Genomic DNA, 26,827 nt, shown 5'->3' on the forward strand with positions numbered 1-26,827 from the left:
TCATAACTGAAGTCATCAGCAAATAGCTCTGGCTCCTTTAGGATCCAGACCTATACACTCTTCAAGTCTTACAAAGTGGACTTCAACCCAGCTTTAAAGTTTTTAGTCTTCCTTTTCACTGTACTCAGCATGTCTTTATTACAAATATTCAGCGATTCTCTTCAGCTTCCTGAGAGCACTTTAGGTACATTTCTGCCTCTTTTTGCAGATTCACTTTTCTTCCCCAACTTCCACACCAGTCTTGCCAGCAGACCAAACATCAGCCTTCCCCCTATCTGAGTTGTGCCCAGCAAGGTGACTGACAGCCCGTGCATCCTCAGTCCCTGCCTTCTGTCCCTTCCACCGGTCTCCCTGTGTGTCAGTGCTGCCCAATTCACATCAGTTTTTGTTCCCCACCATGCAGACACTGTTGCTGCTTGTGACTCCTTCCAGGGACAGGACCCTCTGTCCTTTGCCATTTCTTTGCTTCCCAAGGTGAGCACTGCAGAGAGTGCTGCAGAGGGAATGAGTAACCAAACTCTTATCTCTGCAAGGGATGAAACGACAAAGCAGTGCTGCTGTGAGCTGTGGGGATTGTTTTATTTTTTTGGTCTTTTAAAAATGACTGTAGTGTTGTTTCAGAAGATACTTCTGCTCACTATCTGAAAAGATCTGCTAGGCTGCTCTTACTTGAGAGGTGTACAAATAAGGTAGCCAGAAAATCAGTGGGGAATTTCTCTCTGGCTAAGGTAAATATTGCTATTTTCAGCTGTTTGCCTTGTCACCAGATTGGCTTCAACCATTGCCAAAATTCCATCAGTTGTGAAGAAATTTACAAGTCTGAATGGCTTGCACCCAGAGCTTAACCTTAGGTTAAGCTAATATTCATACAACACGAAAGCTAGACCTGGGATCTGCCACCATTTGGCTTATCTCCAGCTCTTTACGGGTCTCTCAGAACAGAGCTGCCTTTTGTGTCCTTTGCATGAGGCACAAGTTCTACCCTGTGGAGCCAGTCAGGCAGCTGTGTGGATGAGGGGTGGATGTCTGAAACAATTCCCTTGTGTTCCTCAAAGAAAAGTCAGGAGGAAGTTCCTTCAGTTTTGAGTTTTGTCTCTTCATATGCTCCTTGAAATTCTTTCAGACACCAAAATAGAACACAGAAGTATTTTTCATAAGTTAGCACGTCTGAGCAGAAGGGATCCTGTCTACAAGCAGATTTGAAGACAAAAGTTGACCTGAGCAAAAGCCTGACCATAAATAATGAGCAATAAGAGATAGGAGCACATCTCAGCAGTGACCTCTTCAGCAAACACTGAGCTGTCTCTAGTTAGACCATGCTGCATATCAGGAAGTCTGAAAGATTACCTCAAAAGCAAAAAACCCCAAAAGACTCAAGTTTTAGAAAATTACATAATTTAAAGAGATCAGTCCATTTATCTTGCTAAAAGTAATATCATCAGGTGATTTGATCAGTCACCTTCAAACAGAGGAAAACTTTAGGACTAAGGAGTTCTTTATCCTGGAAGAGAACGGCATAATTACTCATGTCTGGAAAATGAAAAGGATAACTTCACGCAAGAAAAATATTCCAACTTGTCAACCATGACTGAGATTAACTACAGTGACAAAATATCATAGAATGAGACAGATTCTCTACCTTGTACTTTCTTCCCAGTGGTACCAGAAGCATTTCTGGAGACACATTTTTCTTAAACTCATGTTCCAAGCTGCATAAGATTACACAGTATGTAGCACACCAGACCAGATGTTTTATTGATTTGTCCTAGCCTTCACTTCTCTGAGAAGTCAGCATCTGCTTACCACTGTTATGAAACCTGAGCAGAGACCAAACAAGCCACACTGTCAAGGTGAAACAGGACTGCACCGAGTCTGTCAGCAAACAGAAAAGGCTCTCTGCTCCAGATGAGGACTGAGTAAAGACAGGAAGAGTCCTCTGGTATCTTCATCTTTAGTCCTGCAGCGAAAGCCAGGTGTTATGGTCTGCAGTCTTACCTTCTTTAAGCTGAATTCTGCAACAAGGTCAACTTCCTTGTTTTGAGGCTGTTGAATTGTTAATTTAAACTGAGAGCACAAAATCAGAAGCAAAGGGAAAATGTCTTCTATATACTGAACATAAAGAGTTGAAATGTGGTAAGGACAAATGCTGCTTCCTCTGTCGATTTTTTTTCTCTTCAGTGGAACACAGCTAAGCTGACATAAATATTTTAAACAGCTGCTCGTCAGAAAAATGCTGTATTGTAGCCTGAACTGAAATGCATCCTGTTCATTAATGTTTTTTGTTTTCTTGACAGTATTTGATTTCTGCCATTGCAGAAAAAAATTCTGGTTGGAGTAGGAGTTTACACTTAACATTCAATTTCTTTTTATTTTTTTTATATATATATATATATTTTTTTTTCTGTGTATCTTATGCAAGGTCAGATCACATGAACTTGTCCCCTCGGAAAATCTCCACGTAATTTGGCAGGGCCAGTCAGATAATATTGGGAGAATCAAGCTCATATTCAGTTTTTGTGGTTTTTTTCATTTTACTGCAGTATTTACAAAAGACTGAACAACTGTCAGCTCAAACAAAAACCTAACTGACTCTGAAGAAAATGTCTCTGTGTAGCTTTTGCTCTCTAGAATTAATCAATTAAGTGGTCAAAGCTTAATTTCACAAAAAAGGCAGGAGATAATGTAACATTTAGCAACATGAAAAGGAGAACTGCAGTCTGAAGAGAGACCTTGATTCCTTTTAATTTGCAGTAAATAACAGAAGGCTGCAGTAGCACAGTTCAAATACAGTCAAGATTTTAAAATGTGTCAAAACCACACATCTCAAATAAAGGCTACAATTCAGATTTTGTACCTTCTCCTGATGAGCAGCTCTTTTAAATATTTATATGGCAGTTTAGCTGTACTCAACTAAGGAAGGAAAAAAACCCAACCAAAACTGAAAGAAACTGAAGTATTTATCCTTACTGCATCTCACCTCTTTATGTTTGATTTATAAATTGAGATGTTTCCCACTGCTCCTGGTTTTATGATATCAATATGAATTAACTGCTGCAACACAAGAGAGACAGAGAAATCTCACCTTGTTGCAGATGTCAGGACTGCAGACCACAACACCTGGCTTTTAGGTGCTGGACTAGAGGGTGCCAGAGAACTATTCCCACCTTGACTCAGTGTTCACTTGAAGCAGAGGAAACACTGCTGTTGATTCCAAAGTTTTCTAATTCCAGTCACTGAGCATTGTCCTGTGTGACTGTGGGCAACACGCTTCTCTTGTGTTAGCTTCATTTTATCCATCCGTTTAACAGGTGTAAGCGGATTGTGACTTGGCTTGGACTTGGGATGGTGAAACATCTTCCCATTGATCTGAATTGTTTTGGATGCAGCCTCAAGTGAAAGAAGCCTGAGTGAAAGAAGCATTCAGTAGATGCACTTTTTTTTCCATTGTCCATAAATTATACATGAGAACATTATGATTGTCTTGATTCTGTCCTCTATTTTGAAATTATTCATCTAATTCCTGCAGAAATTTTTTGGTTTGCAAGCTGTTTGCAAGCACTTCTGAGAACCTCTACTTGAGCAGCTGCTAACTTCCAGGTGAGAATGAAAATGCCCCTGTCTTCCCCCAGAAATTGGAAAGAAAGATGGAAATACAGGACCATGATTCTTGCATCTCTTACCTTCCATGTTTCACTCTAGTTCTGTGGGGTTTTATATGGTTTGTGTTATGCTTCCTTGTGTGTTCTTCTTAAGAACTTAGATCTGATGGGAAATATCGCTGTGGGGATTTCACTTGCCTTTCTGACTGGAAGAAGGGGAGAAAATGTGATTAAGGTGAGTTGGCCAACATTAAATGTGCCTTTCCTTAAGTACCAAGGACTTGATCTTAAACACCAATAATCTTCATTGCATTCTGTATCCTTGTACACACCTTCCTAAATTCTCTTTCTCTTCAAACAAAGACAATAGAAATGCAGGTCTTATAGAAGTATAAAAACCCTTATCATAACCTTAAAAGTAAGTTGTTACCTTGCAAGGCTGAGGCATGGAAGGTGGAGGAAATTGGGATCAGATGCAAGAAATGAGGAAAAGACTGCCTGGGTTTGCTGTGATGACCTCCTGTCCGTGATGAGATAGAGTGTGACTGAGAAGGGAATGCCCAAACAGAATTTCAATTGGAAAAACGCGGGAAGTCCCTACCTGTCAAAAAGGCTGGAGTGATTCGTTTGCATCAAGTTTCAGTGAGGTGTTGAAAATTAAAGCAAGATTAAGACCCCTCAGAAAATGTTACAAGAACATTCTGCAGTGGAAGTTTTTCTGCAGTTGAAACACTTAAAGGTGTTACTACCTTCCCTATCATGTATGCTTATTAGTATACCTTTATTTATGGATTAATTTTACTCTGAGTTAAACAGCTAAAGAAATATAAAATTAAATCATGTAGTATTAGACCTTTCCATTAAATCCTGGGGCTTGACTCATTTGCATTTTGTTGTGGCTTTATAATGCATGCTTATTTTAATTACTACTGCTGCACTTTATTTGTAATTGTCTGTGCAATGCCCAAGCACCTTGCTAAGTGGATAAGGAAAGCACTTTATTCCATAAGAACATAATTAATCCATTATTATTCATTATTATTTTTTCTGGAATGGACTGAAAATAATCAGTACTTTGAAAAATACAATACCAACAAATTATCTATGGCAAAAATAATTTTAACAGAATTCAGGCTTTCCTTATCTGCGCCACTGTTTCCTTCCAGATAATATCTCTGCTAAAGAGAGAAGCAGCAGCATTTAATGACCTGAACTTTGGGATAAATGCCAAAGATACTTGAAATCAGAGATGTGTTGTGTTGTGTGTGTGTGTGGTGTCATCATGTGTTCCCCCCCTCCTTGTCCCTCCTGCTGCATCCTCTCTCCCAAGCTTCCTGCATGGCCTTGGACGAATCATTTAACCACTCTGTCTGCATTTCTCTTTTTCTGATGGCTACAGTCTTACCGTTCACCTTCTACAGAACAGTCCTTAACCAGTGCGCAGAGCTTTGCAAATGATGCATGCTAAGTACTGTAGCAGCATAACCAAAGGGCCACAACGATGGCTGGATAAAAGAGGAGGCGTTTTCCAGCTATGCGGGATCTTGCTCACAGAGAGAAAGAAGACATTCAGTTTTTGGTGATGTGCTTGCAGATTCCTCCTGCAATTCATCTTTTCTGAATTTTCTTATTACAGAAGGTTATGCAACTCTATTAACTCTTGAAGTTTTGTAATGAGATCCTTGCATAGTCCCTCAAGTTAGGCACAAAAGTGTTTCCTTTGGCACACGCTCTCTTTAGAAACCTGGAAGATCAGGGCTGCTTGTGGCATTTTTGTCCACCAGTCACCATACCTGCACAGTTTGTTCCTTATTCTTCTACTAATCTGCTTGGTTTTAGCTTATCAATACATGGCCATAGGACTCTTTTTCATTTATGACAAAGGTTTATTAGTACAAATTAAGCTAATGAGGCTGGTCAAGCAAATTAAAAGTGCAGAAACAGTGAGTGAATACATCAGGTTCACTCTGTGCAGTAAAAGTCACATCTTCTGATAGGCTCTGAAGCAGCATGACAAAAGACTTCCAAACTGTTTTGCCCTAGCCCCAGTGATCTAAATCAGGATTATTTTTCTTTTTAGTCAGTATTTCTTGAAGAATACATGCCACGACCTGGCTGACTTTACCTGGATAGGCCAGTGTGATGTCTCTGACCCTTATTTCTTCATCTCTTTTATCCAGCTGAGCTGCAAAGGAACACGATGTCCAATGCAAAACCAGAACTCTGCACTGGGCTTAAGATTTAAAACAGCCACCTCTGTTCTGCCAAACAAGCAATCTGTGCCTGAAGTCTCTCCTAACAGTGCTGTTTGTATGTGTGTGTGTACATACATATATGAGTGCACACACAGCCACCCGTTTGTATCCCAGAATTTACTAATGCCTAAAGCGTGTTCTTTCCACTGCTGTCCCTGGACTCTGTTCCTGTGAGGCCAGGCTGAAATACTGCTCAGTCGTGCCTTTGAAAGCAGACAGAATGCCAGCACAATTTCTCAAACGATCACTTCCACTCCTCCCCAGATATAGCTTAGGTGTTTTCACCTCCTGTCTTCCTGCATGTGCCTTTTTTCACATTCCCCTATAACCATACCTCCCCTTGCTAAATAATGCCAGTTTCTGCTCAGTCAATCTCCTGCCATAAAACATTAATGGCACACCAGGCAATGAGATGGAGGAAAGTTTCCTGTACAATTTTCCAATAAAATCATAAGTGTGTCTGATTTCAGCGTTCATACTCCTTAGAGATCACTCTGGGGTCTTCTCCCAACACACAGGAGACACGTGGCAACATTTCCTGATACCCCAAAACCACCTCTAAGTGCTTGCAAGAGATCTGTGAATAGCAGTTCTGATTTAGAAGGAGTCTGAGAGCAGTTTCTAACCCTGGTGATTCTGTTTGCATCAGTTTACATTCCTAAGGCTATCTGTGAACAGAGGAGACTGGAAATACAACTTTCAGCTCATCTGAAACAGAGATTCTCTTTCACGTTTCTTCTTTCCTCACTTCATGAAATCCTTGCTACAGTGCAGGTTTTGCTGATCTGAAAAGGCAAAATGAGCGTAGCTCTACACTCAAAATCACTTAAAACCAGTTGGTTTCCATTCTGTGGCCTTGCACTTTTTGTACAATGAGTCAAATCTAGTGACATGCTTGTCTAAAACCTGACTGCTCATGATGCCTCCTGGATCTCTTGCATTCACGTTGATTGGATAGGATTTTACCCATTACAGAAATAACTTCATGGATCTACACAGAAGTTCCTGAAAGTAATTTTATTACCCTTAGCCTGGTTATTTACTGATGAGTGTAACAAAAAGCACACGGATGGTCTCTCAGACTCAAGGCTGTAAGTTGTAATACTTATGGCTGTGGATAAAGAAGGGCAAAAGAAGGTATTTCTTGAGAAATGAGGAAAATCTGAATGTAGTCTAACAGCAAAGGCCCTGCCTGTGTGCTCACACATCTACAGCACCTACACTCCCAGCAAAACTCCACAATAAGCCATAGCTTTCTTCCAAAGAACCTAAAGAACACCAAAATTTCCAAGCAAGTTTGTTTAATATCCATGTTCCTCAGAAACTGCTTCTGATACATTCAACCCTGCATTCAGGTTACATAAAGGACATTGAGGTTCTGGAGCAAGTCCAGAGAAGGGCAATGAAGCTGGCGAAGGGTCTGGAGCTGAAGTCATGTGAGGAGTGGCTCAGGAAGCTGGGGGCGCTCAGCCTGGAGGGGAGGCGGCTCAGGGGATACTTCATCACTCCCTACAGCTGCCTTAAAGGAGGCTGCAACGGGGTGGGGATCAGGCTCTTCTCCCAGGCAACCAGCGACAGGGCAAGGGGAAATGGCCTCAAGCTGCTCCAGGAGAGGTTTAGGCTGGATATTACAAAAAATACCTTCACTGCAAGAGTAGTTAAGCACTGGCACAGGCTGCTCAGGGAAGTGTGGAATTCCCAAATACAAGGAGACACGGCTCTTAGTGCTATGGTTTAGCGGGCATGCTGCTGTTCAGTCAAAGGTTGGACTTCATGATCTTGGAGAACGTTTCCAACCTCAATGATTCTATGTTTCTAACCAGGTAATCTAAAAACAGGGGTGTTATCAACACGGCGGCCCAAACTAGATACGATTATTCAAGTCTCTTTGGAAAAAAAAAAAAAACAAAAACGAAAGAAATCACCAAGCCACCCTGGATAACAAAAGTACAGCAACACTCAGAAGCGCAAGGCAGGGAGAGGGAAAGGACCGGGTCCCGGAGGGATTGCGAAGGGCTCGGCAGAGGGCTTGTCCTGGCACCGGCCGCTCCGCTCGGCAGCGCAGCGAGGCGGCAGCGGCAGCGGGGCGCGGCCGGGCGGGCAGCGCTGCCGAGGGAGCACCGGACGGGCCGGAGGGACGGACGGGGCCGGACCCCGGGACACCCGGGACCCCCGCGCGTGCGCGGCGCGGCCGGGGGCGGGCCCGCGCGGGGGCCCCTCCCGCCCGCTCCCGTTCCTGCCCCTCCGCGGGAGCGCGCGGCCGCCGGCTGCGCGTGCCCGGGCCCGTGCCCGTGCAGCGGCGGGGGGCGTGCCCGCGCCCCGCGCCCCGCTCGCGGGAGCGCCGGCGGGCGGGCGGGGGGGCCCGCGCCGGCGGCCGGGGCATGGAGAGCCTGCTGGAGAACCCGGTGCGCGCCGTGCCTTACCTGAAGGAGCTCACCGCCATCGTGCAGAACCAGCAGAGCCTCATCCACACCCAGCGCCAGCGCATCGACGAGCTGGAGCGGCGGCTGGACGAGCTGGGCACCGAGAACCGCAGCCTCCGCGGGCAGCAGCAGCAGCAGCAGCAGCAGCAGCAGCCGGCCCCCGCCGAGCCGCCGGCGGCCCCCGCCGACCCGCCCCAGGGCCCCCCGGCCGAGCAGCCCCCGCCGCCGCCGCCGCCGCCGCCGGGCCAGTCCGAGCCGCTCCAGCACCACCAACAGCTCCCGGCTCAGCCGCCGCCGCCCGCGGGCAGAGCGGCACCGGCGGGGCCCGGCGGCGGCGGGCGGGCTGCCGGCCACCAGCACCCCGCCGAGAAGGACGGCAGGGACAAGGGCTGCTGCGCCGCGCTGCTCCAGCACAAGACCCCTCAGGCCATCGGCAAAGGCGTCCTGAGCCGGAGAGCGGAGTAAGTGCGAAGGGGGAGAGGGGGCGGGCAGGGGTGGCAGCGGGGAGCGGGAGGGTAGCGGGCTCTCTCCGGGCCCGCATCCAGCAGGGAACTGGGCTATACCCCCCTGCAGCCTCGCAAGGAGGGAGAGGCAGTGTGTGGGTGGGTGGGGAATCCCTCCCTCCATGCGTTCTCGGGGAGAGCAGGCAGAGTGCAAAGAGGAGCCAGGATGCTGCTTCCGAGATGCATCAGCCTCCCGGTTCACCGCGCTCATTCCCGGGGACAAGTGTGTGTGGCCCGTTTGGAGCCGCTCGGGCAGCTCACCCGCGGTGCTCGGACACGGCATCGTGCCCTCATTGTCTGTCAGAAATAAATAAGTCCGTGATCGACGATGAGTGCGGTTTAGCCCAGGCACGGAGAAGCCTCGCAAAGCACAGAAGCGTTGTGGTCGCTTCTGCTTGCTTTAAGTTACTGGTATCTGCCAAAAAAACCCCCTTCACCCCTGGGGTGAGCTGGGGTTTTCCTGCCCTCACTGATGTAAGGGGTGCATTATATCGCACGGGATGTGTATAGGTTCACAGAGATACAGATGCTGTACTTATATTTGACATTTAGAGTGCTTATTGCACCCGTGTGTGGGTTGTCTTTTTTTATTTATTTTTTTTTTTTGGTGAGTGGCAGAGTGGCACCCGACTTATCCAGCTCTCCAAAAGGACAGTATTTTTTGCTGGTCTCTCATCTTTAGTGAAGAAAGCTTGACTACTAGTCTGAATACTGAAATGTATTGTGTGTGCATAAATATATAGTAAACAAGCATGAGCATTCCACCACTATAGGTGGTGGAAAGGGCTACCATTGAAGAGCAACATTCTCTTGGATTATGTATTCAGTATATGCCATCAGTTCACCAGCTGGTAATTACAGCTGCAGTCAGTATTGTAATTTCCTTTGTTTAGGTACTTGGAAAGCAGGGGGACGTTTTCTGGTTGAAAACCAGAGTTAGTGAAGTTAGAAGGAGAAAGAGCATAGTTTCTGCTGTGGCTTCTTTTAGGTAAGAAAGAAAGTATTAGAAAGACTAAATCAAACGTCTTTCCTAGAATTGTCTCTATTGTCTTGGTTATAGTGATGTCAAAACAATTGAAGTGCACAACACACAAGTACATATGAAGCACACGAAGTACACAAGCCCAAAACGTCTTCCTTGTCTCATTTTGACCATTTAAGTAAAGGGACCCTTCTCTCTCCTGTTTGTTTTGAATACACAAGCAGAACTACAACATGGAGCTGGATTTTCCACTGGTGTAAGTACAGTTACACCACTTCATAATGGCTCAGCATATCTATCATGTGATTCTATGAAAATCAGTGAAGATACTGCCATTGAAACAAATGCTATTAAAGGAAGAGGTACGGTCAAGGCATGCTTGAATGCCAAAAAGCATATGCTTGCTTCTGAAATACTGCACCGTAAGACTCAATTTTGCAATCACAACTTAGAGGAAGTGAGTGGGCTCCTCGGAGTATTAATGCAGGTAGTAATCCTTTGCAGGATCTGGCTCTTATTCATCATGAAATAGCTGGAGTTTAAAAAAAGAAGTGGGGCCAGATCCTGAACTCATGCCAATTGGTGTAAATCCAGAATAGCATGGTTTGAATCCCTCAAGTCAAACCAGTAAGAAACCCAATAAAAATGCATAATCAACCTCATTGTTTCTTCAGGAGTGACTCCCTGCAGTGAAGGCTCTGTAAGAAACATCATCTCAGCAAGGGCTTTCCTTGCTTCTGCACAGAGTTTCTAACATACGTCATCACATAGACTGAAGAATCAATTTTTATGCATAAGCCTAAATACTTCCTCCTTATCTGAGCTCTTTTTGCAGTGGGGTTTGACTAGGGGAAGAATTGTAGGGTTTTTTTCTTAATGCCAAAATGCACAAAGAGAAGTGCATTAAGAACACAGCTGATTGCTGGTATATCATATGATGATCTTTCTATTTCAGATAGACAGATAGAAGGTTGGATGGAGCCTTTTTTGTGGAAAGTCAGGGCTGCTTCTGGGGATAACAGAGCAATCCCTGCAGCGTTCTTCGCTCAGGAAGATTAAAATAGACTGCTTCTGTTTCCTTCTATAGCTTAGGCAAACCAAAATCTTTGTATAGAAGAGGAAATATGAGAGATGCCAAACAGTCTGCATTTCTCACTCCTGCAGGTTCTGTTTTTGCCCCCACTGGTTGTATATACTGAGTTTCATACTCTCTCGTCTCTGTTAGAGGAAAATCAGAGACAGCAAAATCTAACTTAAAGGCAACTTGGATGGAGGGTGACGAGTCTTTCACCACCTATTGACAGGATGCCCAGTATACCTTATAACCTGCGAGTTATATTTTTGCTTTTGTGTTTTTTACATGTTATTACCTGTGCAGACCAGGTATCTGCTCTCTCTTCCTTCCTCCCTGCCATGTCCAAATATGTTTTTCCCTGTTATAAACTCTGAAATTCAACGTTATCTATTTTTTTTCTTAGCCAAGGGTAGAGGACTGACTGCTCATTACAGAAAATGGCCACTCTAAACAGAGCAAAAAGGTTATTTTAGCATGTTGGGATGCAGTGGCTAAAAGCAGGGGTTAAAGCAGCAAGCAGGCAATGCCCCACTGTCTCTACTCAGTAATGGAATTTCCTCTGCCCTCACAAAGCAGGAGGTTCTGGCAGCGTGTTTAAACATGGACTTGAGCTGGTCCCTCTCACCTCAGACACAGCCCGGGGATTTTGCTAATTTTGAGTCAGGTTTGAGGGTTTTTTTTGCAGCCCAGCTTACCTCAGGCTCTTGATGGAAGTGAAGACCTGAGGTTTTGGACACATGACTACTCATGTTAGCTGGGACTGTCTTCTGCAAGCATCTCTCTTGTATTAAAGAAAACTTCAGTCTTATTTTTGTTTGTTTTTAGAAACTGACAAATGTTCTCTCTTTAAAGCCTTTAAAAAAAAAAAAAAAAAAAAGAAAAACCCAAATAAAACCTACATTTTGAAAGGGAGCAAAACCAAGCCTATCTCTGGAAACGGAAGGATTTCTGACCTATGCAGAGGCCCCAAATTGTCGCTGCATGTCTTTGTGTGGGAAAGGTGACACTCAGCTTACCTATGAAGAGAGAGGAGAAAAAAGAGAAAGATTTTTGCAGAGATTTTCAGCAAGAATTAGGCTGATTATTATTCCACGGCATCTGTCTCTTTCTACCTTAGGAGGCTATTGCATAAGCACCTCACAGCTTTAAAAACAAAAAAATAAGGTCATTCGTCATGGAATGTTTTGCTTCGAAAATACAGGTTGCCAAATTAGCATAGCTCAGATCACCCTTAGGAGGCAGCCTCTTGTCTTAAGGGACCATCCCAAAGTGTCAGCAAATCCTGGGAGTATAAATTTTCCATCCCTTCTTTATCAGAATACAACCTTCTTTGCAAATCCCCAGTACCCTTCACTGAGTATCAGGGAAATGCCACAGGGTTGAATTTAGCAGATTAGGTCTAAATGACCCAGATCCTGCTGGTTTTTATCAGAGAAACTCTCAGTAGGAGCTGTATATGGAAGGACTTCCAATTCTGAGTCCAGGCATTAGTGGGAAAACTCACTCCGATAAATACAATTAGAATAATAGCTAATAATCCATTATAGTTCCTTCAATCAAAAGACACGGCTGCAATTCACAAACATTCTGTATTAAAGTGGCATTAAAGTTTTCTTTTAACCATGTCATCAACAGTGAAAAGAAGACATAGAAACAGCATTTGTCTAGCGTGACATAATGGACCTAAGTATTGTCTTTGGATTATTAGCCTGTGTTTGCTCTACAAGATAACTCCTCATGCAAAACAAGCTCCATGAACTCTTAGAAGAATTTTTCTAAAATCACATTTTCCCAGATGTCTTAAAGCTCATTTTGGATTTTCATTGGACTGAAATCTATATTATTTTATTTTGTACTGGTTTGGGGTAGAATTTTTTATCTTAGTAAAGAGGCAAGTTTTAAAAGATGATGTTAAAGTCACTTAGTTGCTCTTGTGTTCTGAGGCTGTTTGCTGTTTTTTTTTGTTAATTTCAAAACTCAATTATGTAACTTTAAAATTAAGATATTGCATATGCAGAGGTGCTGTTTTCCATAATTTTTCTTTTTAACTGTGCATTGATGTTCTATTCTATGGATTATCTCCAGGGTAAAGGCATTAGAAAAAATCCTGCTGATTTCAATGGGAGCTAACAATAACTGTAAATGTATGGTTTACCATTAAAATATTTTGCTATATTTGCGCATTGCACCAGCACAAAAAAACCTCCAGCCATTAAACAAAAAGATCAGAACAATTCTGAATGGCTCATGTACCCCAGATACCCATTCCTCTCACTCTGGGCACACAAGGAATGCTACTTTTGCCCTCTTCTTTCAGTCTCTCAGATTTCCTCCAGCATATTTCAGGGTTTAACTCCCTGGAGCTTTCACACACCAGAAATAGTTGCATTGGTGCTGCCCTGGGTTCTGCAAATCCCTGCTAGCAATGTACTGTCTCAGCATCAGAAGTTATTTGGAGTTGAGTGCTGGAAGCAGGTTGCAAATGACAGAGGTCTGCATTGGCACAGCTTCACAGATGCTGAAGTCCTGCTTAGATGATTTTGGCATAAAAAGCATTCTGAGAGGAAAACAGAAAGTAGACTGTCCTTCACTACATCTAATTTAAAGATCTATCCATACTGCTTCCATTGCAGTCAGCTAAGACATGCTTTATAGTGCACACCTGCATTGTACCTACAGCAGGGCCGGTTACATCCCAGGCAGGAGAGGATGGAGTTAGAGATTCACAACAATATTTAAGAAATAATAGATGAAGTGAGAGATGGAAAAGGACTTAGCTTGGGAAGGGTTCAGGATGAAGTTCTAGGTATAAAATTGATGAGTAAGGACAGCACAAAGACTTCCACAGGGATAAGACTTCAGTAGGACGCTGTATAAAGTCCCAGCCAGAGCAATGCAGTGTTAAGGCTGAAATTTCTGTTGTGGGAAATCTCCCTGGTGGGATGGGAGCAGCAGGAAGTAATATCAAGGAAGGAATTATTGTCAAACAATGTCTAGCAGAGCTTTGGTCAGACATCTCTCTATCTGTGTCCTGAGCCCAGTTAGAGCAGTACATGGAATAGCAAAGGCTTGTACTAATCATTTAGCAAGAGGAGCTAGGGCCTGAAAACAAGAGCAAAAAGCTAAAATTTAAAATACTTAAATAAGAAGGGATAAAAATTCATTATTTTGTTTTGGTTTTTTTTATAAGATGGTGATATTTTTATGTCACTCAGCTGTATGTTCTATTGCAACCAGGCTGCTCTTCTGTGGTGGCCGAGGGTACCTTTCTTCCATATGCTTTGTATTAACCCATTTGCTGTCACTTCCCAGGAAGATCCAAGGTGAGGCTCTGTGAGAAGACTTTAGGACCGGTGGACTCACATGGCAACACTGTTAGCATCCAAAATAATAACAGACACGGCTGCTTGGAAAAGTATTAAAGGAAAAATGTCCCAGCTGAGTAGCTGTTAACAATGCCCTTGAGAATTTGTGCCAGAGCCTCAGTGCCAGATGACCCTTGGGCTGGCTGTCCCACTCTTTGCAGCAACTGGCACTTCCACATCCTTCAGTAAATGATGTGCCCAGGAATATACATTTTAGGCATGGTTCAGACAGTTTACACATGCAGCAGGTGGCCACTTATATGAGGTAGACTGTACACATTCCCTCTGACTCCATATTTGAAATTATTTACACTTTTGGTCAGAATAAATCAGAGAAATCTCACCTCAGGATGCTCATCTAGGCCTCAGATAGTGCCAGAACAGAGCCTGACAGGTGGAATTAATTATGGCATCTATTTACTCATTAAAAAAAAATGTTCATGTGATAAAATGATGTGTACTTCTGCAAGCAAATAAACCTCTACACAAATATATATATATATATATATATATATAGATATATATAGATATATATATATAGATAGATAGATATATAGATATATATATTAGACTATAGACATTTCTCAGCTGTATTGTTTTTTTTCTCCTTTTGCCTTGGAATGCAGGTTAAAACAGGAAAAAAGAGCTACTGCCTGTCTTCCATAATCTTCCTGTACACAGAGTTTATTCATCTTCTGCTTTCCTGTTATTTTCCCTGTAAATGCCATTTTAGGTTGCTTAGTTTCTTCTTTCTTTCCTAGTTCAGCAGTGGTTTATTTCTCTTTTCCAGTTTTTTTTTTATTTTATTTTTTTATTTCTCTTTTAATCAGTTATAAAACCTTTTGTTTTTTCTCCCTTAGGAAAACATTATAGAAAGCCAGAAATAATTCTCCATTTGAGAGATGGAAAATACTTTATTCACTTTAGAATTACTTGTAGCCTGTGCTTGTTACTTAGTCCACATTCCATGGAACCACATAAAAGCAAATAAGAAAAAAAGAAAATAGCAATTTGTAAAGATAGATTCTGAAATGTGACCATTTTCTCCTTTTTTCACCATTTTAAAACATATATATACATGTATATACACATACATATATATATATATGTATGCATGTATGTATATATATATTGCCTTTTTTTCCCTCAAAGAGATATACCATGAAACAAACTAGTATTATTTTTGTATTCATCTATTCTGGAATATGTATTTCCATTTAGTTGAGCCCTAGGTGAGAAAATTGACTGTGGGATTTGTTCTGCCCAATGGCTCTGGTTAAGATCTCAGTTTGAGCATTGGACTAGCAGCCCTAAAATCAAACTTTAATGCCTCCTAAATTTATTTTTAACAGACTTGTGATGCTGGACTGACCCTTTAATCTCTGTGTAATTTAAGATCTGTGACAAAGTAGCTGGAGATCTATTGTTATAGACAGGAGTGGGCAGGTAGGTCAGGAACAATCCTTTTTCTAAATTCCAGCATAGGAAGCAGCCTAAAGCTCCTGTCCTTGCTTGCAATGTGTACTGCAAGGCAATATGTATATTTGCACATAAAAAAGAGAGCGTATTTGCATGTGCATTTATCTACAGAAGTGTCTCAGAGCCAAGCTGAAGCAGCACCTAGTTTCTGTGCTTTTTAGATACAGAAAAGCAAATCATCTGCTGGAGGAAATCAGTGCATCTTTACTGACGTCAGAACAGCCATGACAATTTACATCACCTGAGGTTCTGTACCAGAATTTGTGTATCTGTCCTCACACGCAAATGCACATCGCTGGTGTAAATGAGTGCTGATAATAGCAGTGGATAGCAGTGCACAGAGATAACAGTGAACAATGAGAAAACCATTAAGCAGCATTCTCACTCTTCCTGTAATAGGTTTGTGATGTTCTCTTATGGTATTTTAATATAAGGTGGTAGGAGTTTTGTTGCCTCAGGGTTATAAAGATATATTTGCTCTTTTGATAATGATTTTTTTTCTTTTCTCTGCGCTGTGTATGCACAGCCTGCTTCTCACACAGGTATTATTGTATTATTTTTTATTGTTTTTGCTAAGATTATGCTCATTGCTCAGCTCTTATTTTTATGTGGTCTGAAGTTGCACTTTCTGAGAGAGATAGAAGTGGATCAATATCTTCCATGATCAGGCACATCTAAGAGAGAACGTTTTGATGAAATCGAAGTGATTTTAAATACAAAATTAAAAATGCAAAATCTTATCCTTCCTGCCCTCTTCTAGCTGAAAACAAGGGGATCTGTGATCTGCAGAACTTGGCTTGGCTTCCAGAAGATTTGTGTCACAGTTACGTTTTCCGATGCCTAAGAAGATGTGAGTTCTGATCTAAGCTTCTCCTGGTGTTGAGGCTTTTATAACATCTCACTCCAACATGGAGACTTCTCTGTGGAGAAATGGCTTCAGTTCACTCAGCAGCCTTTTCCTCACAGGAGAACCTACAAAGGTCTCTCTGTTACACCCTGCCAGCTACTTTTATGGAACTTGCTAGAGGTTAGTATTTCTGAAATCACTGTAACTGACTCAAACTTGGTTGAAACTCTCTGTGGGATTTGCAGTTACAAAGCAGAAACCAACACAGACACATACACACAGAGAGAAAGAGAGACACAAACGCATGGGAGGAAAAAAGGAAAATATTATATGATCACAGGAATCACATTTTGCTTAGGAACCCAGGGAATGAAGACCAAGTCCTAGATGTCTTATTGAATCAATGTACATCAGAATGGCTGAACAATCCACTCCAAATCTGTGACCCTGTCTTGGAATTTGTGTTCTGTTTTTAATAGCTGCTTAAAAGTCTTGGAGTATTAAAGTTATGAAGAATTGGGGAATTACTGTAGGAATTCAGGGGACACATTGCTAGAGGTTTACCACTGACAAATGGAGTCTGTTGCTCCTCCTGGCTTTGCATATGAAGTCAGTGGATCATCCTGTTCCACCAGCCAACATTTGCATGGGCATGGGCTGCTGCTGAGGCAGTTACTGCTAGAGAGTTTATATTTGCTGAAGCTCACTAAAGCATCTATGTCATTCTCAAGAGAAGTAGAAAATCAAAATTATTATAGATCTTAGGGAGGCTTGGGATTTTTCTCAGGTTTTGTTGTACTTTGGATGTTTCTTCAAATTCTGACCTTTCTATTAAAATTCAGGACATTGCTGTCAATCTGTTTGCCATGTTGCTTTCTAGGCACCCCTCTGAAGTGGTTCACATTACCCTGCTCCAGTGTGAGAATTGCTCTAACACTGTTTCTTCTTCGACCTCAGAATCCAGCATCTTGATATTGCAGTGCCTGGATGGACCCTGCTTCCATGGACCATCCTTGGATCTGCCTCCTGGAGCAGTGTTGTTTGGCCCTAAGGGTCTTAACAGACTTTTTAAGTGATAGCATTTTTTAAAAGAGAGGGTATCTCTCCATATATATAGAGATTATTTCCTTTTTACCTCAGTTATGGAACTGAGCTCAGCCCTCTTTTCTTGATGTTTTTTCCCCCCTGTGAGGAATCCCCATTCTGCCTCTTTTGGGCAGTTCAGCCCTGCAGTCAGTTCAGAATTCTTACAGATATCCTTGTCTTTAATTTGCTGTTTTTTAATTTGCAAATCCATTCTCTGGAGGGCACCAGTAAATTTCCTGTGTCTGCCTAGATAGTCACATGGCCCCCTTCACCACAGTAACTGAGTATCTGGATTTGTCCTGATATCCATGGACACTAGACCACTAACCTTCATCTGAACTAGCAGGGAATCTGAGGAATCTCCTACCTTTGCTCTGAGGATTCACTGATTCCCATGCCAAAGACCTCTCTTCAAGTAATTTTCTTCTGTGATGTTCTGTGTTAATAAATCTATGTCCAGTCAAACTTCTGAAGTAGATAGACTGCATGGCTCAGTAATTCATGCTATATTACAATCTAGGTAGGTCTAAGAGCCAGATTCTGTCACCACTTTAATGCAAATCTTTGTGGCTGAATTCACTTAACTAGGTGGCTTCAAATTGGAAGACATGAGATAACATGATACACATCTTCTGATGTTATAGATCTTCTTGAGCTGACTTCTGTCCCACCCCTGGAACTAGTTAGAGTTAGTTCTGCATACTGTTAGAATCTCTGCATGCTTGCCATGACATTCATTTGGGATGGCACAGCCAACTGCTGAAATGCTTCCCCCAAGAATTCTTTATTACTCATATGGGAACTGTGATCCCCATGTTAGCTTCAGGAACATTCATTGCTGTTCCCTTGTTTCTGCTGAAAAAGGCGTGTTTCTCCTTTTTGTTAAACTGAATACAGAAATACTTTCCTCACTAGACATGCTCTGACTGGAACTATTATACCACCTTTACCACCTCATTTACCATGGCTCCCACACAGCCATGTGTACAGGCTTATAGGGAATACCAGACTGTATCCTTATTGGGTGAAAAGTGTTGGCAAAGAGTTTGATCTCTTGATTTAAAGGTATTTAGCCTCCCAAAAATGGGAGGAAGAATCTACTAGTTTTTAAGGCAGGGATCAGACTTCTGCCAAACTCTTTGCTTTCAGCAAGTTATTTTACAGGCAGGCAGAAGAAAGAAAGTACTGTGACAGGGGAAGAGGAGAAGAAGAGGATGAGAGGCAGCTACAGTGTGTCTCTACTCTCTGCTAAGGGCAACCCCCAGGCTGGCTTTAAGTGTGTATTAATCCAGCCTTCAAACCCCCAGCCTGGAAGCGCAGCTGGAGCGTTGCCTCAGGAGTACATCCTGGTGGTGTGCACATCTGCATGCTCCCTGAAGCCTCTGCAGCACTCAGAGATAGGATATGCCATAATTTGGGCTTCAGCAGAGGTTATCTGTGCCAGAGGCTATCAGGTGGTAGAAGAGTGGACAGCAGTGGGGAGGGGTTACAAGGGTAAGGGGAGAGGACCCAGTGAAACTGTAGAATGCAGGAGGGCCAAGAGCCCCAGCAGAGGCTGCTGTGAAGTTATTGAATGCATGGCTCACTTCCATGTGCGACTGTAATGATGCTTTGGCGTAGCTGGGGGAGGGAAGGAATGACAGGGGTTTATGTTCTATTTTTATGAAGCCTCTCACTGAAGAGAAATTAATAATAAACAACAAACACTGAACATTATCCTTAACAGATACCGACTGACTGAAGCCCAGTAGGCAGCTCCTAGGCATAAGGAAGGAGCCCACTACTGTATCCCCAGAGTTTGTGTGACTAGTTCTCATCACTGTGGGGTGAGAAGTTTATCAGATCTCATAAAGCAATGCAGCAAAGCAATGGTTGGGCAATGCTTGGGAGATCTCTGAGAAATACCAAGAGTGCTAGGAGAGGACAGTGGAGTATGTCTGCAGATAGCACAATTTTTGGGATGTCTCCATCTGCCATTAATACCTCTGTTTTTCAGGTTAAATATTGGGGGTCCCCTCACAGGATATACACACACACACACAGAACAAAGGTGTTATCCCTGTTCACATGCCAGAGTAAATTCATCCTCACACATCTCTCACTGTTTTGTCTCATTGACAACAGGCCTCCTTCTTCATTGTCTTCATCTTGTGAAGTTATTTTCTTTTGTGTGATGTAGTTCTGAGATGCTGACAAATCCTCACTAAGCAATTTACATCCTGCTACCTCAAGTACAAGTGGTAATATAAAATAAAAGGAATCAAAGCTCATTTTTCTGCTGCAGTTTTTAACAAGGCTTCATTGCATCTTCATTGCATGGCCAGCTCTCAGATCTAACACCAGAAACACTTGCATTTAAGAATGAGTACAAATCCACACTAATGTTCCATTTTAAAGTGCTTTAGGAAGTAATGCACTTATTCACCAGTGGAACACTGCTAGTAAATGTCCCTACCAATATTTAAAGTGTATCAAGTAGCAAGCATGTAAGCTTTTCCTCTAGTATACCTCGAACCATGGCAAGATCTTGTACCAGGATAAATAATAGAAACGCCATGCAAATGTAAGTAATAATAATAATAATAATAATAATAATAATAATAATGTCTCTTCTGCATTTCTGTCTAGCAGTAGGCCCTTCAGTCCTTACAAAGGCAATTCTCATGTGACAGGAGGGAATGAAGACATGGAAAACGTTTTGCTTGAGTTCACCCAACCAGTCAAAGCTGAGAGTAAAACCTGTGTCCCAGGGCTCTGATCTGTCAAGTAGGTATGGTGCCTTGAAAGATAGAGACAAATGGGATAAGAAGCGTTAAGTGTTATGAGGTCACTTCTATGGCATAAATAATATTGCTCTAAATCATGAAATCTGATTTACTCCCTGGACAGCTTGATATCAGAAATAATTTTGGCCAATTAAAGATCTGTAATTTAGCCAAAGATCCTTAACAGGCATTCATGATCAGTGTCAGTTATGTACACTAGAAAGAATGAGCAGTGGAGGCTGGAAACAAAACTGAATACTGAATTTGAGGAGGAACTGAGACACCTGGTTTCAGGTTGGCAGGGCTGTGAATGTGTTTTACATGCAAGTCCAGCAAGGTTTCTTACTGCAATGAACCCTTTATGAGTTGCACAGAATGATGAGAGGTAGAGAGAAAAGGTAGGTTAAGAATCTATTGTCTGCTGTTTCAGTCTGCTTTGATGGCAGAAAACTCAGCAAGCACATGGAAGACAGCAGAAATATTTCTCTCATGGAAACCAAAGGAAAAGCCTCTTACAGAGGCAGGCACTGCATGCATGCAGCCTGGGGAAGCAAAAAGTAATTATCACATACAGAAGTGCATGTTAGTAAGTTGACAGAGTACCTTCTTCAAAAAACACTGCCCAGCAAGACAGTTTCTTCTTCCCACTGCTGTATTTCCCTGCCCCCTGTTCTCCTACTGAGAACAGAGTCATAGAGGGGTCTGTGGACTTGTCCCCTCATCACCTGGCATGATCACAACAGTGCCTGCAATCACCAAGTCATGCAGACAGAGTCTTGTGCTATCAGATCTTTCCTGCCTCACACAAGGAGAGCTCCTGTACGATGGATGTGTCTGGCTTAATTGGATTCTGGTCTGAATTTTAATGTCCAGTAATAAGAAGAGCATTTTTTGTGTTTGCCTGTCCCTCCTGGTTGAGGTACGGGGTTTGATGGTTTCATCAGCTTACCCTGATTAGCTTTTACCCAGGAACATCACTTTGAAATGGATCCTCCATCCTACTTGGTTTTCCATTCTGTACTGGGGCAGACCCAGTGGTTCACAGACCCAAGTGCTCTGTGGCACATCCTGGTGCATGGATGAGAGAGGGAACACCCTGGGAATTCTTACAGAACTTGTACTGCAGTCAATGGGTGTATTCAGTGTAGACCCAGGCTGCATTTGTTAACAGCAGAGTGGGCAAGGGAGGTCTGGAACAAGGGCAGAATGCCTTCAGGATGTGAACGTGCCTTGGATGTTTATGGAATTTCTTTCTCTTATCAGCAAGGGGTTATTTGTGTTGGTTACTTTCTCCCTTCAGCTTGTACTGTGGAAGATACTAATTTCCTCAATTTGAAAAGACTTAGGATCTTGAAGTATCACGATCTCACTCTCTCTTCATTATCTGCCAGCTGTTTTCTTATTTCTCCGTTCTGGTGTTATTTGCCGCCGCTTTGAATTCCCTGAGGTGAACACTAACCAGAGACACAATTAGTAACTGTTCCCTGGGGATCCAGTGTGACACTAGTTGGAGATACTTCACAAAAAATAGTTAAAATATGACCAACTTAATGACATTTCTCTATTACTAATCCTTCTGTTAAAGCCACAAAGAAAAGCTGGGACTTGAGCGCCTCTTTGTCATACAGTGGCATTTGCAAAAACAGCAAGGATGATGCTGGCCTTCAGGAGAAGACCTTGGAGCCCCTCTCCAAGCTTCACTGGCTTCTTCCAGACAGAACCTCTTGTTTATTACTGAGTTTGCCTTTGTTCCTCTTCCTCACTTGCAATTTTAACCTCTCTTTGCCCCAAACCTCTGTTCTACAGCTCTGCTTTGAGAGCAGAGTGTGAGAGCTACACTGTAATGGCTGTGTTTGAATACAGCACTGCTGAGAACAAGGCTGTGAGGAAGGGTTCTGCTGCTCAATTCCCAGACTGCTCTTGGGAGGACAAGGAGCATGGCATGCCAGCAGGTACTGAACAATAGGATAGGTAGGATGAAGTGGCATGTGGATAATACACCTGTATCCTTATTAGAGTATGCCTTCCTTTCTCTCTAGATATACATCTCTGGCAGGCAAGTAAAGTCTGAAGGAATGAGGGGTTCAAAAGTACATAAACATACATAGTCACTCTTGTCTAAGAGACAAAATTTTCTAAGTGAGATGTGCTTTATGTCACCTCTACCCAGTTTTTATAGCTGGTGACTTACATGGGTTTCAGAAACCCACTGAATTAACAAAACCATCAGTAAGGAAAAATGGAAGGAAATATTTTCCCAATGGTTTTTTAAAAGAACTTCACATTTAATTGTTTTATTTAGTGGTGCAATGATGACTACAGAAAAAAGTCAGCTCTTTTGACCCGTGTTTTCTGCTTCAAAGAGTAAGTGAGCACATTCTGAACCTGGGACTAAAAATGCCCCAGAGATAGCCTAGGAGAAACTCTGAGTAAGCAAAAAGGAAGTCATGCTACAAGAATGAAAAACTAAGTAGAGCATTCTAAGCAAGAGGAGTCAAGCTTTGGAAACTTCTGACAGAGCACAAAAAGCCAGAGGTGGGAGTTCTCAATAGGCAAGCAAAATGCAGACTGAAGCAAGCAAAATGCTGTCTACCTGTCACCCAGTTCCTGCCCTATGCTGAAACAAAGAGCCACAGTTACATGTGCTGCTCAAATCAAGCGTAGCCTTCCTCAGTATCAACCTTCAGACCACAGTCTGTGGAGCTAAAAGATTCCTCTTTTAGGAGGAGTCTCTCTCTCTCACTCTTTTAGACATCCTCTTTTGCCCCTCCATTCCTGAGCTGTTGTTGCAGCTGTGGGATGAGCAGCAGCCATGGCTTTGCTTTGGCACGAACTTCAGAGATGTATTTACCAATACTAAGGCTGCAACAGAGGATGCTCCTATTTAAACTGAAAGAGTAGATTTTGTCTACTACCACTACCCTCTGCTAGCTGAGGAGATTTCCTATGGCAGTCTGACCACAGAGTGGCCACCATCCCAGTAGGCTACCATGTGTTTGCATTAAGATAAACTAAAGCCAGCTTAGTGGTGTTTGCCTACCCTTTATGAGAGTATTTCCGTGGGTGACAAATACAAATTTGCTCAGCAGAGATGCTCTGAAAGTCCAGGACTGCATTTGTGAGGTTGGGGTTGCTAGGCAGAATTGAGACGAATGCAAGAGGTCTGCATTTTAAGGAAGAGACATGGGTAACTGGAGGAAGTGATGCTGTAGGACTCAGATGAAAACTGAGTGTTGTGCAAAGGACTAGCAGATGCTGCATGTGGCAAGATGGGTGAAGGAGAAAGACTGGAATAGCATGAGAAAGAGTAAGAGAGGGTTCTAATGCATCTAATCTATACCGGAAGAACAAGCAGTAACTTATGCATCTTTCTGCATGAGCAGCAGAGCCATGTGGATGAGTAGGTGTAGGCTAGCATGGTTTGGGGGTACTGGCAGCAATATGGGTGCTCAGGCCCAAGCTAAAGCAGGTACTGCAGGTGAGAAGAAGCTGCAGAGCTGCACAAAGGAAACCTGCCTGCACTCTGCTTGCCACAGACACTTGCTATTAATCTTTGCTTCCCTGAGCGATGATATTCATATAAATTATGAAGGGAAAAGAGAAGTTCCTCAAAGGAAGAGGGGAAGGCTCTGTAGCTTTGTATTTATGGACTTAGATAAAAGACAACTCGACAGGGATCTGAAAAGATCAAAAAGTGACATCTCAATTTTATCCTGCCCATCACAATGATGAGTGCAAGCATTGGCTGATTACTTGCTACTGACCCCTCCCTTTCCCTTGTCCTCTGTAAAGTTCAGTTTCTCAGGGGCTCCTTTCCACTGAACAGTTCAGGCTGTTCTTTGTCCTTACAGCCTTGTGATCTCTACTAGCACCAAGCCAGAAATCGCCTCATTTGCTGATAGGTGTTCTAGTTAATAATAGCAAGTCCATCCACTGAGGATATTCCTGGCCTGCTTGCAAGACAGGGATGCTGTTTCAATGGCACAATGCTGGCATACATGTGGGGATGCTAGCACCCATTTGTGCACCTGCAGGTTGCACACAGTCTGCGCATCCCTGAGAATCTGGGATGTCCCACGACACACACCAAGCTGTATTTATAATGGTGGAAAGAGCATGACTGTTACCGCTGAAGATCAATAGATCACGCAAACACAGGTTGAGGTGTGGTGAAGGAAAGGGCAGAGTTTATTTTTCCTCCCAGGATTTATAGGCTTCTTACCATGGCCAGGGATTGGATGGTCAGGATAACACTTTCTCACTGCACTGGCCATGAGAAATGCCCATCACAAGACGTGTAACAGAAAGAATGTACACATATCTATGTTTACAGTTACTGTCCTGGGAAAGTCCTTAGAAAACTATGTTAGCAAGCTCAGAAGCTGAGTTTTCAGGGCGACACATGACAATTCCGTAGGTGGCTGAAAATCTCTTGGGTAGAAAGCCTTGCTGAATTTCCATGCACAGGATTTTTCTGCGTGTGTAGGACTGTTTGGGGATTTGGCTATGAAGAATCTAAATCAATTTTCTCAATCAGTCTTTTGATGTTGTTTTAATTATTAATTACATAAGAATAGGTTTTCAAGAAAAGATAGATGAAGCTATTTCCCAAACAGCATTCAAACCAGAACTCCAAAATAAAGATTTTCCACAGAATAAACTATAGAACTAAAAAGAAAATTACTCATATTTTGGGTGTTTCCAGTGTCTTCCAGATGCTTAGTGTGACATTCCTGTTCTGATACCTTGGCACAAATGGAGAGTAACCATGGAAGGCAATGAAGCCAAACCAGTGGAAGTCCACAGCCATGAACAGGCAGAAGTGAGGAGAGAGCAGGGGTCCTTGGTGCTCTAGTGGATCTGCAGGCAACAGATTGCAATTTAATGAAAGCTTTAGTAGCCGGATTGAGCAGTTAATAGCAAAAGTTATTTCAGTCTTAGTAGAAGTACAGGCTGCATTGCTAACTGAAGAACAGATCTTGAATAAGCAAACAAGAAGAAGGGCAGCAATGTTCCAGAAAAGGCTGTTGTCTGTGTGAGAACAATTAGCTGTAGTAATGGATCTGGCATGGGTCCCAATGCCCCAGCAGATTTCGGTGCACTGCTGCATATCTCAAGGTTCATACCAACTCTGGTTCTACCACAAGTGAGACAAAGATGCATGGGTAAATTTTTAATTTTTTTTTACCTTGTGTCTTAACTTTTAGCCCCAACAGGTTTTTATTTTCTAAACACAGTAAGTATGAATTCTTTGTTACCCTATTTCCTCCTATTTGTTTAATTCAGTCAAGGATATTGGAGAATCACAAATAGGAATGTCAAAACACTTTTTTCCTTCCACACTTCAGTATTTAAATTAAAAAAACCTCAAAGAAACTCATCAACTCAAGACCCTCACAAAATGGAATGTAAGTCACCCTGCCTTTACCCCTCTTCCCCTACTTCTTCCCTGACACACACTGCTGAAAACAAGAGCACCAGGTTCCTTTCAGTAAGGATCTGACACAAGAGAAGGAGGTAAGTTTGAATAAAAACTGTGAGAGGAAAGGAGATATAAAATTAAAAATTCAGTGTCATATGAAGGCATCCTTTATAAATGATAAAGAAGCAAAACACTTTATTATACTTTACATTTCCCTGTGAAGTATTTAGAGGGACACAGGAGAGCAACAGTCAGTCTGCTTTAATACATGCATACTTAATCAGTTGCCTCTGTTTTTCCTCCTCCTTTAACAGACTGAGGGTCCTGAGACAGACAGCAAGCCTTCCCAGGGAGAGATAATAAGGAGAACATTGATACAAGAACTTGTTAGGAAAAATGAGTTTCAGGAGAGTGATTTATGTAAAGGATCTGGTAAACACCCCAGCTCCAATGCTGCCTGACAACAGTGGTTTTTATGAAGGAAGTTAAACACCAGAATGACTGCTGCATGGCCCTCTCCTTCAGAAGGCTGGCTTAATTAAACAAAGTAAAGCAAAACAACAAACAGCTGGAAGGAGGAGATGCAGGAGTAGATAATGCTGTCAACTGCTACATTTCAGAGGCACAAAGCTGCAGCACATTGTGCAACATCACACTTACTCATCCGAAGTTTCTGCTCCTGCATCAAATGGACTTACTGCTTTGCATGTTGAGCAGTCCATTCTCAGATCCAGCATTGTTGTTTTGAGGAGAGCTACAGGTGAGGTGGCAAATTTCCCATTCTCAAATGTGTGAGTATTTCTTGATCCCAGAGGTTCACAATTACCTCACAGCTTATGGAATTTCAAACAGAGCACATTAGTGGAGGAGCCTCCGGATTTGTCTTTGAGGACCAGCCTCCAGATGCATTTGAATTTCAGTTTGGTAAGATTGTACAATTTAATTTTTTTCTTTCTTCTTGACTGTATTGTCCATTTCTTTCCATTATTAACAATTCTTCATCTTACCTTTCATTGGAGTACTCCT

The 26,827-nt window shown here is 42.6% G+C and overlaps 1 protein-coding gene across 1 annotated transcript in view; it reads left to right on the forward strand.

Annotated features, from left to right (window-relative positions):
- The first annotated feature begins 8,235 nt into the window (after positions 1-8,235).
- IQSEC3 (IQ motif and Sec7 domain ArfGEF 3) overlaps positions 8,236-26,827 on the forward strand; it is a 92,287-nt gene continuing 73,695 nt past the window's right edge. The window contains exon 1 of the mRNA XM_088055163.1: positions 8,236-8,738. Coding sequence (XP_087911289.1) covers positions 8,236-8,738 — 503 coding nt within the window. The remainder of the gene's footprint in view (positions 8,739-26,827) is intronic.

The sequence above is a fragment of the Pseudopodoces humilis genome, chromosome 5, assembly GCF_049639895.1.
Source record: "Pseudopodoces humilis isolate 2021_Gansu_Grassland_sample_001 chromosome 5, ASM4963989v1, whole genome shotgun sequence".
In the NCBI taxonomy this organism is placed as follows: Eukaryota; Metazoa; Chordata; class Aves; order Passeriformes; family Paridae; genus Pseudopodoces; species Pseudopodoces humilis.